Below are 15,046 nucleotides of genomic sequence, written 5' to 3'. Positions count from 1 at the left end.
TATTAAGAAACCGAATTAATGAGAATCTGTTTGAAACGGACGAAAAGTCAAAACATTCGACCGCTATCATAGCGATTGATATTTCCCTTGAACAACGGTAACTTGAGTTTTCTACTCGTCACAAGATGTCGCTAGTATCTATAACATGGGACGAATGTGTGTAAATAACCGGAGATGATTAAAATAACAGAGGCAGCTTATGCTTACATAAAATTCAGATTCATTGCTGAGCTCTTGTGAGAAGTGAGGATATGTAATTAACGTTAAATAATTTGAAAAAGAGTAAAAAACTTATTTACTTTTGCAATACCGGTAGCGAAGATTACCATAACTCTGACGTACCTACCTAAAATAAATATTTTTTCTATTGTTGTTTATTTTAATGTTAGTTTAGTTTTGTAGGTAGTTTAAATTTTAGTAATAGGTAGTCTGGTATAATTACCTATCTGTGTACTTGCAATTTTGAATGATAAATGCGAATAAATAGTAATGATATAAATAAAGTAATAAGTGAAAAATACTGACCGTCTATATAAGGGACCCAGGTGTAAAACCGCTCCCGGAACGGCCGGCGATCATACGCCGAGCACTGCTCAGCTCTCATGTCTGATGCACTCGCAACCCCTGTGTGACATGGCTGCAACAAAATACTTCAAATTATGGCCATCAACATTAATTATTACTGCTTATTAGCAGTAGTTATATAGATATCATTCGTGGTATAATGTAGAAGTCATTGTCTTTCTTTTACTACCTATAATACCTTATTCTTCTGATCAAAGCGAATAACGCGACTTCTGATTGCATTATTTATCAACATTAGGTAAGTACTCGTAATTCGAAATTTAGATTACTGCATATTTAAGACATTTCAAATTATAAATAAAATGATTTTTACGATGAACTTGAACTTTAAATAGTAGGTAAAGTTTTAAAGGTTTGCTACAATCGAATAGACAAATAAATGAAAATGACATACTAAGTACATCGCCATCGAATTTCGAAATTAATCATAGACGTTACAGGTGCTTCGAGCTTATAAAAGCTAATAAACGAAACAATACTAATTTACATTTGTAATTCAATCGTCGTCGGTAATCAAGAGCTTTTAGTCGGCGCTTATCAGGCTTCGAGCCACAACGAACAAATCATTACCTTTTTATTGCCGTGGCTGGAAATGTTCCGTGAATGAGTTTTGCGTTTATTATACCTTTTATCGATTGTTTTATCACATAGGAAATGATTTATTGTTATATTTATATTGAAATGCACATTTTACGAATGAACGCTTTGAGTCTCTCTATCACTCTTCCATATTAGTGCGACAGTAACAGGAGCGTAAACGATTGGCGTGCTGGCTACGCACCCAGGTTTAGAATTGATAACGTTCCTGTACATACCTCGTTTTTCTTTCAGATTAGTTATTTTATAACCGCAAAAGTAGTGACAGCTTAGCACCCCTGCACATTTCTATATGCAGGGGTGCTAAAGTTAATAGTTTTGCTGACAAATCGTTACACTTTATCGAAACTTGGTGATGCTGCAGGGTCATAGCTAACAGGAGACTAACGTCTTATAAGTCTCAGTTAAAAGTCAAAACTTACAGCCATATTGCACTGGTGATATCTCCGCGCGACCCCGACGCAGTCCGCGCCGCGGGTTTGCCTGGAAACCCGCACGGTGGGCGTTGAAACCGTCGTATTAGTGGACTTAGGCCTGAAACAAACAGATGGTTGTTAAGTTAAACTCACTATTAGACTGAGCTGTCTTTTTCAGAGCATAGTATATTTAGTACAAACGGCAACACTCCTAACTGTGTATTACAAAAGGCATAAGGCCCACCAATGCAATAAACAGCATATACTCATAATCAAATTACTAGAACCAAGAGGCGCGCGTATCTTATATAGAGTAAAACACATTAAGTGTTCATGAAGGATGACTCACGTTCAACCGGGCCGAGTCCGGGCCGGAGCTTCTAGCGCATCGTTTTCTATGGAAAGCATCACGTGTCGGGTGTCATGTCATAGAAAAGTAAGCGCCGGAAGCTCCGGCCCGGAGACGGCCCGGTCGAACGTGAGTCATCCTTAAATCATTATTTCAGCTTTCATTCCGAGTAACTTTCGTGAATACAATCATATCATTTTTGGGGAAGTAGTGCCGTTTTGCAATCAGGTATCCTGAAATAACCTCAAAATATATACAGCAAATTGACTAATTTATTTTATAACATTTTTACAACTTTATAACAAATCACTAAAACTTATAAATAAAAAATTTGCCCTAAGTCATGGTCCGTAGGTAGGGTGCCCAGAAGGCTGGCCGCATTGCCCCGCTGGATGGCAATGCTGATCCTTTGGGCAAAATATAGGCAATACAGCAAATTTGAACTATCACAAAAATAATGATCTACATACAAAAAACTATACTAAAGTAACATTTTTCAATTAACAGTCGTCGTTGCTCATTTAAAAGATAAATAAATCAGACCATTCTAATTACACAGTTCACACTTAAGTACTCGTATTCACGGTTTCTTTACAAAATAGAGACGAAATAAAACTTAAGCGGTACCACAAAGCCCTGGTAATGAAATTAACGACGTTAGTTACAAATTGCCTCAAACGGGTTAATCTAATTTACTTTTTTTTAAATTATCCTTACTTAGGGTTCCGTAACCGTAAATAAATCTAAAATCGGAATAGCCTGAAGCATCTATTTCTTTGGTAGGTACTTAATTTACTCCTTGACTGATTACAACATGACTAAAAATTTTACTTTTTATAAATCCATAGTGAACTAGGAACCCTTATAAGTTCCATCTCTGTCTGTCTCATCTCTCTGTCATTTCCCGAGCTCGCTAAGCGCCAATTGCACCATCCCACTAACCCGGGGTTAACCGTTAACCCAGTGTCAAAGTGTACTAGTAACCATCGTAACTCCAGGTCTAACCGGTTAAACCTGGATTAGTGAATGCTGCAAGTGGCTCTAACTGCTAGTGCTAGAGACCTGCAATTTGGTTTGGATATACATACCTAGGTACATATAAACCAATCACCCCGACAAAGTGGTAAGATAAAAACTTTAAAAACAAATGTTTCTAGGCTACCTCCCCTACACGTTAAATGGGGATGTTTTTTTTCTTCTACCCTATGGTAAAGGATGTTGTACGAGTATGATAGGTCTATAGATAAAACTAATATAGGCTTTTAATAATCATAAAATTTATTTTATGAGATAAAATTTTCAAAAATATTTTTTTCGAAAGGAAAAAATCTATCTAGAACTATAACGGATCCCAAATCACAGGGTCCTTCGAAATTCCTCAACTACATCGAGTCCATAACTCATCTAAACTTATTATCCCACTAATTTGAATGTGTACTCTGCTCTTACGTGTCCATGACAAATGACGCCTATCCTAATTTGTCGAGGATGTTATACGGCACGCTATCAACAGGACTTCGTTATATTTCTTGTCACAACTAATAAGTATACGAAAATAGCTCTTAAAGCATTGATTTAAGGTTTAGATTAAAGATGTATTAAGTAGATATAGTAATTTAAAGGAATTTCATGTCGTGTCTAATCGTGTGATGTTTACGTTTTATGATTAAAGGTTTGTGGAACGGCTAAATAAAGATGGTTTGAGTGACATAACAATCCAAGCAAGTAGTCAGTAAAATTATTGTTGCAAATTCTATCATTCATTTATCGTGGAAAAAATTAAGTTTACAAAGTTAGAAATATGTGCAAGGTTTAAAATATTTTTTGCCAATTCCTAGTCTTTTACAGAGAATATTGTTATATTTTACTAGAAAACCAAACTTTATTCACAGTACCTGGGAGACCGAGCTCCGCTCGGAAAACATATAAAAACTCAAAAATGCGCGTTTTCGCAGGGATAACATCTAGATCGATTTTAGGCCCCCTAAAATCCCCATGTAGCAAATATATACATATACAAGGATTGCTTTTTTTAAAGGTATACGATTATTTGAACCCCTCACACACTTGCCCAAATCACTCCAGTCTCAACTAATGCTTATTTACTATCCATACAAAACATCCTTTTAATTACCAAATGATCTTTAATCATCATTAATACGCCCGTTACGGGACGGATAACTTTACATCCCAAGCCAGGAGTAATACCACTGATATGACCTACCAATATCTAAACGTAATATAAGAAGTACAGGGTAAGCAAGGTAAATGTGCCGGTATTTATATGATTAAGGAACTACGTTGAATTTTGGAGCAACGAAAACTTGCATTAATAAACTTCAAGATTTTAAGAGAAGAAGAAAGCGCTGGTGGCCTAGCGGTAAGAGCGTGCGACTTGCAATCTGGAGGTCGCGGGTTCAAACCCCGGCTCGTACCAATGAGTTTTTCGGAACTTATGTACGAAATATCATTTGATATTTGCCAGTCGCTTTTCGGTGAAGGAAAACATCGTGAGGAAACCGGACTAATCCCAATAAGGCCTAGTTTACCCTCTGGGTTGGAAGGTCAGATGGCAGTCGCTTTCGTAAAACTAGTGCCTACGTCAAATCATGGGATTAGTTGTCAAGCGGACCCCAGGCTCCCATGAGCCGTGGCAGAATGCCGGGATAACGCGAGGAAGAAGAAGAAGAAGATTTTAAGAGAAGAAGAAACTGTTTCGATCACCGCTCTTAGGATGTTTCAGTATAAACAATATGACATAATGAATCTTAAATAGTTGAGCTAATATCGGTTGTTTTTTTTTACGCTACCAGCCCAAACCGAAAAGTTTGCCTAACATTCATCATCATCATCTCAGCCATAAGACGTCCACTGCTGAACATAGACCTCCCCCTTGGACCTCCATACGTGCCGGTTGGAAGCGACCCGCATCCAGCGTCTTCCGGCGACCTTAACTAGGTTCTGTCCATCTTGTGGGTGTACGTCCTACGCTGCGCTTGCTAGTCCGTGGTCTCCACTCGAGCACTTTTCGACCCCATCGGCCATCTTCTCTGCGTGCAACGTGCCTAACATTAGCCCGACATAGTGTATTAAAACAACTTTCAATTATTTTTCCAAAACGTACCCTAAACATATAATGAGCCGAACTTATTGAGTATTCAAAAAATAACTGGACTTAAGTAATAACGAAATAAAAGATCAAAATCTTAAAACCGATATTGTTGTTTTGTTGTTAGAAACCGACCTGTTGGTCGATGTACTTATTTATGTATTTCGCAAGTCCCAATTATTGTGTAAGTACTTAAGTAGTAACAAAATATTTTGTTACTGTTATGCCAATTTCTTTCTGTGTGTGCGTTTCCTTAAAAACGAATTTAGCTACATTTTGTTTACTTTTTAATTGTCCATTGTGGATTTCCACTCTGTATACGAAGCCTTTACTTCGTTACAACCTTATTCCTTTGGCTAAGAGCAGAGTCCTGTTAGTATGATAAGTAGGTAATCAAAATACCGTCACTGTTAATTAAGTGGGCGCCTGCGGACGCCAGGACTGATTCCTTCAAGTCTCGGGAACGACAAGAGATAATCGTCAAGTTGTTTGTGTACAGTCACCTGCAATAATAATACTATGTTACTCTTCGAAGGCCGCAAAAATATGTGACAACTGACACGCTCTTATGGCTCTATAAATAAGATCGTGTCAGATATTTTTGCGGCCTTTGTTATGTAGCATTTATTGCAGGTGACTGTACAACGTAACGTAAGTGACATTAGGAAATGTGTTTGAACTTTTAATTCAATAATACGGTAAACTACTGACGTGCGTCGGGAGGTTCTCAAACATTGCGAAATTTCGACATATCAAATTTTCGGAAACTCATTCAGTCATTTTAATATGAGAATCGAATTTTTTCGTTTCAAAATTGAAAATATCCTGTTCCTATGAAAATGAAACGATCCTTACTGGTGGATATTGAGAATTAGATTAAATAAACTACAGAATTTTGTGGAATATTTTACACATAAGTCCCTATATTCGAGAGGACAAAGAGATAATACAGTTACGATTTATTTTCTTTTATTTGAGTTGTAAAAGAACTTTTTTTTAAATAAACATCCTTAAAAAATCAACTTTATACCTAGTCTATTAAAATAACCTCGGTTTGCGAGGTTACCTTTTAAACCTAGTCAGTTAATTTGCTACAGCGGGCGGTCAAATAAGTGTCGGGAACAGCAAAAATTGTAAACATGGCGTTTACAAGCATATTACGGTAATTCGCTTTATAAAAGACCTTTACACCGCCGGTCTATTTTTATTATTTTTAGGTTGTACTTACGGATTTAATAAAATTAAAGATTCTTGTAAGTAAAAAAGGAATCAGGGATCTGACTGTGTTGATTTTGTACATCAAATTAATGAAATTTTTGATGAATATTTTTGGAAATTAGTGTTAAGGTACTCGTAGTCACAAATTGTTTCTCAATTCTATCACAAATTTTCAAACCAAAGGCCAATAAAATTTAACAAAATTGCGATGTTGACATTCCAGCATTGCTATCACTATTAGAACGTTCGATTCGTCACTCATTTTGTCAAGAAGATGGACAGTGACATCGCCAGTTTCTAGCTGCTGCAACGCTGCAACAATACTCCAGCAGCATTGCTGACACAGTCAGTATGTAACATTAACGTCCTGCGTCCACCAAGGCAGAAAATAGTTGGCATAGTTCGGAACCCGACTAAAAACCGTAAAATATAAAAGCCCTCAGTGCAAAGGTCAAACATGCAGCCTTTTACCCGCTAAACGAAGGTAATGGAAACCCCGTAGCGCCGTAGTAACAAGCGATTGTGCGCTGATTGACGCACATCATATGTCGATGGGCCCTAATGAGCATGTGATTATCGTGTCTCAAACTTTACCGAACTGGCCGAGAACTTTTAGTTGCTCGTGTGCGGGGAATCAAGATCTTCTCAATCCAGTGTAATGTGATCCTGAAGGGTATATAGGTACCTATATTCAGCTCTTAAATTAAAAAGTTTTTTTTTTTATATTAATGCGCTTTAAGAGTGTGATTTATGTCAATGTCGTGGCTGTTGTAGGTATAATATCAAAACCCGTTATACATATTTTCATAATAGTAGACACTAATGCTGACACTTGTCGTTGCAAAATCTGTGGGGTAGCTAAGTCCAAGCCATAATCCGTAAAATTATTGAATAAAAAATGTAGTTAAAAATTATAGTCTCACCGCTCATGCAAGAAAATATTGATAAAATGAAAATATTTTCGGTCGATGAAAAGTAGTTTTATTATGAAAGTCAGCTGGCGTGGCGTTGGCGTGTTCAAGGTCACTTAGATTATCAATTGCCTTCTTCAGAGAGCGCTGTAATATAGATTTTCCCATGCTAGGCAAGCAATGGCAATGACATTCCTGATCCGAGGCGCCGCCATCTAAGAAAACCGCTAAGTTATGTTCTTGCAACGTTAGCTTTGTACACCGGATCCGCAAAGTTATTTTTGCCAGTGGCAAAGGTATTATGTTTGGAAACAATGTTTAAGTTGCTGGCTCTGTCATCCGCATTGATAAGTTTGTAATGTGCATACGAACGTCAGATTTGTACATATTTGTTCTCAGACGTGTTAATCGTTAGATTTGCGTGTTTAGGTTGCAATAGATGTTAAATGTGGTAATAAATTGGCTATTAACCCTTCGGAACCCACTCCGGGACTCTATACTACCTATACCTACATCATATGCGCGTGTTTGATAGCACTGCATACTAGAGTATTAGAGACGGCCCGAATAGTGATTTTGGCCGCCCACAATTATTATGAGAGCATGTTCCCGTAAGAATGTTCTTTCATTACACACACCTGATGGCCTACCGCGAACCACGTTCGACGAGTTGCCTCTCTGTCGCACTTGTAAATTCGTACGTTAGTGTGACAGGGAGGCAACACGTCGAACGTGGTTCGCGGTAGGCCCACTGGTAAGCCTCCGGAGATCAGTTGGCAGAAGAGATTGGACCGGTGTTCCAATGGTCGCAAGTGCTCTTGTCAAGGTGTACATTTTTATATTTTTCCTTTAATATAAAAAACCGGGAAAGTGCGAGTCGGACTCGCGCACGAAGGTTCCGTACCATAAAGCAAAAAAAAAACGGAAAAACATGCAAAAACAAAACAGTCACCCACCCAAGTACTGACCACGCCCGACGTTACTTAACTTTGGTCAAAAATCACGTTTGCTGTATGGGAGCCCCACTTAAATCTTTATTTTATTCTGATTTTAGTATTTGTTGTTATAGCGGCAACAGAAATACATCATCTGTGAAAATTTCAACTGTCTAGCTATCACGGTTCGCGAGATACAGCCTGGTGACAGACAGACGGACGGACGGACGGACGGACGGACGGACGGACGGACGGACGGACGGACAGTGAAGTCTTAGTAATAGGGTCCCGTTTTGAAAAGTAGGTTGTTGTGGACTATACCTGGGCAAGCACTCTCGCTTTTGTACGGCTACGCCACCGCCGCAGGTCCTTGAACAGGGGCTCCAAGCACCCCACGCGCTCCACGCGTATGCGCCGGGGTCCGACTGAAACAACCAACAACATAATTTACCATGAGTCTTCTAAATGCATGAGAAACCACGCGAAATAGATGTCACCCCATCGAGGTTTGGAGGCAACAAGGCAAAAGAGTGACTGTTACTTTATTATGGTTACTTTACAATACTGTTCATTTTACTATGGAAACGCGTCGCTGTCATTGTCAATTTCCATAGAAAATGAACAGTATTGCAGCTGCAGTTGGAAATGGAATGTCACTTTAATGGTAACATTCCATTTCTAACCGCAGCTGCACTACCGGTACTGAACGCGTCGCTGTCATTGTCAATTTCCATAGTAAAATTGACAGTAATGCAGCTGCGGTTAGAAATAGAATGTTACCCTAAAGGTGACGGTCCATTTCCAACGACAGCTGCATTACTGTTCATTTTACTATGGAAATTGACAATGACAGCGACGCGTTCAATACCGCTAGTGCAGCTGCGGTTAGAAATGGAATGTTATCATTAGGCTACTATGTATTTACAAGTTTTTGATAATGTTGTTGTTGTCTTAAGTTTCTATTATTGCATCTAGGTGTCAAGAAAATATAATTCTGTACTGAATTAACTAAACAAGATTTGGCAGTATCCGCAAAGCTCGCAGCAAGCGAGCACCATGAGGTGATTTTTAAAGCCCCATTTAAACGGTTCAAGAACTTACATGGAATATTCGATACATTGCTAAATTTACTACAAGCACAGTCACCATCAGATATATCGCCGCGGCCATGGTGTTCACAATATCTGAACGCGCACTCTATCGCCTTGACAATAGAGGCGTGCTCAGATATTTGTGAGCGCCTTGACCGTTCCGATATATCTGATGGCGACTGTACAATGAATTCAGTCGATGGACCAAATACCATAGTTCTTAAACCGCCTAAATGGGGCTAAAGAGAAATTTGAAGGTAATACATAATGAGTTCCGTAATGATCTTTAAAAGTGAAATAAAAAATTGTGTTGTCACCTGTGCTGAGGTCGAGATATCGTTTGTTGCTGTGGTACACATTGCAAACTGAATGATAGCAGCAACCCTGAAAGAAAATAAAACATACATTTAAAAACCGCTTTATAACACAGCAGCTCTAGAAAAACTAGTAGCTCGGGAGACCTTATGGCTACATCTCGACCCATGTCGTGTAATTGTCTCCTCAAGGTAGGAAACGTGAACTCGGTAGCTCGAATACAAATTTAGGAATAATTAAGTAACTAGCAATGTCCTTACTAGCCCTAATAAACAAAAGTCTAAGCAGAAGTAGTAGGAATCTTTCATCCCGATAACTAGGTAAGTACCTTAATTGATCACCGACAAAGCTTCAGGATTGCTGTCGTGACAATATAATCTCCTCTATCCACGGACAATTTGTTTCTACAGCACGCAACTAAAGTGTCTCCATCTATGATTCTGAAATCGCCAGTATAACTTAAAGCTTAAGAGCGAGCTCGTTATTTAAGTACCTTGGTAGTTGCCGACCGTACAGGGTACAAGTTAACAAATATACCTCCATCCGCCATTCAGAACTCACCCCTAAAATCTTAACCATAAGAGCGGGTCAGCTTTTAACAGCACATTTTCCTCAGTTGCTGATTGTACACTCAAGCCACAGGTAATGAGCCAACAACAACCACTTAACCCGAGTAACAAGCACTCAAATCTTCGGTTAAACACGGAGAGGCGTTTGTTAACAATCTGTTGACGGATCAGTCACAAAAGGCAGGTAAATAACACCCGAGCCGTAGGACTCCCGAGAGAACAGTATATTGACTTCATTAGAAGCGTTAAATTTAGAGCATTTCAATATTGGTAGCTATTTATGACAAAAATGGCAATACACTTGACGCTTCCATTTTATGGTATCTAACCTCTAGCCGCCCAGAGACCTATAAAAAGGTCTCCTGTTTCATTCTAATTTGAACTTTGTGTTGACAAAATCAAAGTTTCATTTTGCTTGGCAAGGTTTGACGTATGGGCGGCTAGAGGCTAATACATAATTTAATTTTTAACCAGCTGAAACGTCTGCGAATACGAACGATGCTATTAAGCTTAGAATACATTTAAAAGTGGATAAATTGCTGTCTTGGGTAAGACTTCAAACACATAGGTAGGTGTTTAATACATAGTTGTTTAATCGTAACCCAAGTTAACCCCTTAGACCCCGTAAATTTGTCCATCATTCACTGGTTTTCAGTCTCCGGCCATAACTTTTTAAACCAAATCTTAATCGAATCTAATGAGACCATCAGTTGTCAACAAAAGTAGTCAACGGCAGTATAGCTGAGTTATTCTATGTAATCAATGTATGGGAAAATGAAACAAATTAATATAGTTTTCAAACCTATGTGACGTGATACATCTAGGTGTACTGTTTAAAATGCACCACTCTCCCCCTCCCTCCACCTGACGCTCGACCCCCCCCCCCCCACCTTGAAATGTGTCCCCGTTGGTGGTTTTTTGGCATTCTCACGAAAACTATAATAGATATCAAAAAAGTGTCAAGGACAGAATTAATCCTCATTAAATTTAGAACAAAAATGGTTTTATGTGTTTTATTATAAGTTGGACGGTATTCAAGCTATAATAAGTACTTGTATAACCTATACTTGTATAAGACAGATATTTGGGGACATTAATAATATGCAGGTTTACTACCTTCCTATTGTTTATTCTTATTCACATTGTTTGCGATGTTCATTTATTCTCCCTCCCCGCCTCTTCCTTTTGATAACATGTTTGTATATTATCTAGTATCGTGGGTGCTAACAGTGGAACTGAGCTAGTCTCAATTTGCTTTACATTCCATACTTGCCTTCTGAATTTAGGGCTGACTTAAAGAGGAATAAAATAAAAACCTTAATTTTCTATAAAAGGGTATGTACGCTAAGTTTGGAATGTGGGCATTTGGATAGGTAAAAAAAGATTTATCCTTTATTCCGAAAAATCGTTAAATACAAGGAAATAGGAATAGATTTCAAAAATACTGCAATGATATTTACCTCGAGTTCCACCAATCGGCACTTCAAAAGTGCTCTTACGAAATTCGTTCCTAGAGTATATCTACCCACATAAAACGCCACTCTGCAATCTACATTTGAAGACGCTCCATTTCCGAAAACCAAGAGCATTAAGTGTTATCGACCATTCTATTATATTGCAAAATCCTCAGATTTCTACATGAGTGACAACCAGAGCTCGGATAGGGTGAGCTATTTGCCTTATAATTTGACATGTCTTATGTCATATATAAGGCAAATAGCTCACCCTATCCGAGCTCTGGTGACAACCCTTAACTAGCTCTCCTACATAGTGTCAAAACTTGCACAAGCTCACAACTCCATTTAAATGTAGGAAGATGTTAATTTTTTTGAAACAGAGTGCATTTATTAAGTGTATCATATTCATCATAAGTAGGCCTCACTGAAAATCAGCGTCACGTTGTGTGTCCTAGGATACACAACGTGACAATTAGCTGAGTGAGGACCTTTTGGCACAAATATTTATGTAATAGAATTTTAGTTTTGTGTTATTAGTTATTAGTGCTAATAAACATCTCTTATTCTTATTCTTATTCTTATCATGCTATGTTCTCACCAGTGCACAGATTTGGTACTTCGCTTCTTAATATTTTTGTAGATGCAGGCTTTAGCTATCGGTAAGCTAATAAAATTCTGTACATAAGTACCAAATAAAAAACTCTGCCACCACTTTTTCATGAGGACTCACTGAATCTAAAACAAATGGGATTGGCAATTGCAATACATAAGATTTGGCTTAAACAGGCCGTAAAATTCCATACAAAAAATTAATTTGACAGTATTCGTAGGATTAGAATATACCTTTGCTAGCGCCATCTGTAAAATACTTCGATCGGCCAACCTCATTCCAGAGTGACAACCCTGGACCGCTGCAGATTGCGTAATCCAACATCCATTAGATGTTTGAAGATGTTACATTTTCGACAACCGAGTGCGTCCACTGCTGCATTAAAACGATCAAACGACCGAGGAACGCTCTAATGAACATCTTAAGTGGTTTATAAAGTGCCGATAGCCGTTACTTTTATGTTAAAATCACTTCACTCTCTCTGTCCTATGAGAATTTCTTATTTATTGACGCCTGCGATTATCATTCATTTATTTTTCTATGGTTGACTCTTTTAGTTATAAAATAAAGCTCTCATTCACAAACATTTTACTAATTATAATTATAAAACCGTGTTGCAATTAGCTTAGCCCATATTAGCATAACATAAGGTAATAAAGCTATCATATGAATCGCATTTTTTTTAAATATGCAAAAAAAATACTAACTCTAATTACTGTTGCTTTGCAAGATTATTCAAACGTGACTGCATATACGAAGCAAATCATTTGGGTTTGAAAAACATAGATTAGACATAGATAGAGAGATAGAAATATGAATAGGTACAAACAAACACCCATACCTAACCATACATTTTCGATTTAATATTACTTTTTAGTATCTAGACTAGGTTAACTCGTGAATTGCTCATCCAATATTATTCCCGTTCGAACATTTCATCATATCCTGTACGAAATACCTTTCCGTATTACGAAACTTATACAGCCCTTTAAATGTGTAGCTTTTCACATCGCGTTTAGAATCCACGTATCAACAGGCGCACAAACAAAGAAGCCATTGAAAATAAACTAAGGTAATTAGCAGTTAGATATAGCTTTGCTTACGAAAAGATAAACATGTCAATTGTGCTAAGAGGATTTATGTTGAGGCACGCGGTAGAAGTGTAGTAAGCAGAGATACTCACACGCTAGATGGTTCTTAGGGCGATACTCGTTTGAACGCCTTGCAGGTAGCCGCTCGGTTGCAAGGATTAAGACAATGTTTTCTTAACTGGAACGCCGCGAGCGCAGGCGATTGTTCGGTCAAGGGATTAGATCTCCCTATAATATTTCGTACCTTATCACAGTGACCGATAGTATGAAATCCATAGTTGCTGTCTTAATACGTATATTGATTATCTCAATGAGAAACGGTACATATGTACCTATAGGTCTACACGTAAGTCAAATACCTTGAATGTTACCTCAGCTGCATTTTTATGTCCCATATACTGAAATGATAAGTCGGTTGGCCAATTTTCTACCCAATCCTAGTACTTTTGTACTAAAATTACAGAAATTGCCACAATAAAACTGTCATTTTAACATCTGCAATATACTTAAGAACAAAGATTAACAATGAAGAGGACTAGCCGTTACCACACATTACGTACAGATTTTGTACGAGTCTCTTCTTCTTAGTCGAATATTATTGTCAGAGTATTTATAGTCACGTTGCATAGCCCTTAGTATTTTTCGTGACATCTTTCTCCAGCAAGTCCAATGAATCAATTTCCTAGGTATCGATGCCTCTTCTCGTACCTTTCAGATTTTTGTGACTGGGTAGTACGAGTATACTACTGTTAACTACGCGTGTAAATTACAAGTGAGCTAGACAACAGGGTAAGCATGGCACGTTGGACTTATAAATATGCGGGTTGTTACGCAGCGTTGCTGCTAGCGGAGTATAGTTACTTAAGCGCTTATGTGTGGTAACCATCAGTCTTTGAAAACCCTTCACAATGCGGTATCTAAAAGTGATACTGATAATCTATGCGGTAAATGTGTAACATAAGTTACTTGCTCTATGTATATGGTGCACGAATGGGATGAGATGCATATCAAGCGCTCCCGTAAGAACGTATGGCTCGAACGAGCAGATCTATTTTGTCCATTTTAGTCCTGACAATTTTATCGCGGTTTTCTCACGAGTTTATCACAATGGTTGGAAACAATAAAGTCAGTAGATTTGATCTTATTGTGTTATAAGTGGACAGTGACACATTCTAGAGTAAACATATTTTTCACTGAATTGTTTTTTTTTCGTTTCTGTAGGTTTCCAATCGATATACCTAATAATAAAATATGAAACCGTTAACCTCATTTTCTTCAGTTTTTGGTACGACAATTATTGTTTAGTAGTTGAATAATTAAAAAAAACTCGTCAAAATGTTATTTCTTTCACACATTACACATTGCGTCCAATTACCGCAGTGCGTTTAAAATGTACAGTTACCGCTATTAGAGTTGATCACAATTATTAATTGATCATTTAGTTTAGGGTATAAGTATGCGCACAAGTTAGACGCAAGATAGCGAGTCAGCCGGCCTAGCCAAGGTTACAATCGCTATCGCTTCGACAACGAAAACCATCATGTCTCTCTAACACACTTCCATATTAGTGCGACAGTGACAGTTGCGTGTCGATCGCTACGGAGCGTAAGCGATCGGCATCTTGGCTACGCGGCCTGAAGCATGCCAACGCGGTTCTACTTACCTATTAGTTTCTAATTGTATACTTATACAGATTATCAAAAAGGCAAAATCGATTCAACTGTTTTCTAGTTAGGTTAGGTTAGGTTAGACGTACCTATTTATACTTTACAAAGGCATATATTCTAAAACAG

At 38.0% G+C, this 15,046-nt stretch overlaps 1 protein-coding gene across 2 annotated transcripts in view; it reads right to left on the bottom strand.

Annotated features, from left to right (window-relative positions):
• LOC134671999 (thrombospondin type-1 domain-containing protein 4-like) overlaps nt 1-15,046 on the bottom strand; it is a 101,465-nt gene that overhangs the window by 49,423 nt on the left and 36,996 nt on the right. For both annotated transcript variants that reach the window (XM_063529897.1, XM_063529896.1), the window contains 4 exons: nt 9,529-9,595; nt 8,442-8,545; nt 1,605-1,716; nt 526-637 (listed from right to left, as the gene is read on the bottom strand). In XM_063529897.1, coding sequence (XP_063385967.1) covers nt 526-637; nt 1,605-1,716; nt 8,442-8,545; nt 9,529-9,595 — 395 coding nt within the window. The remainder of the gene's footprint in view (nt 1-525; nt 638-1,604; nt 1,717-8,441; nt 8,546-9,528; nt 9,596-15,046) is intronic.

This window comes from Cydia fagiglandana, chromosome 16 (assembly GCF_963556715.1).
Source record: "Cydia fagiglandana chromosome 16, ilCydFagi1.1, whole genome shotgun sequence".
Taxonomy (NCBI): Eukaryota; Metazoa; Arthropoda; class Insecta; order Lepidoptera; family Tortricidae; genus Cydia; species Cydia fagiglandana.
Note: the sequence above shows the minus strand (reverse complement) of the source record. Positions and strands in the feature narration are given on the sequence as shown.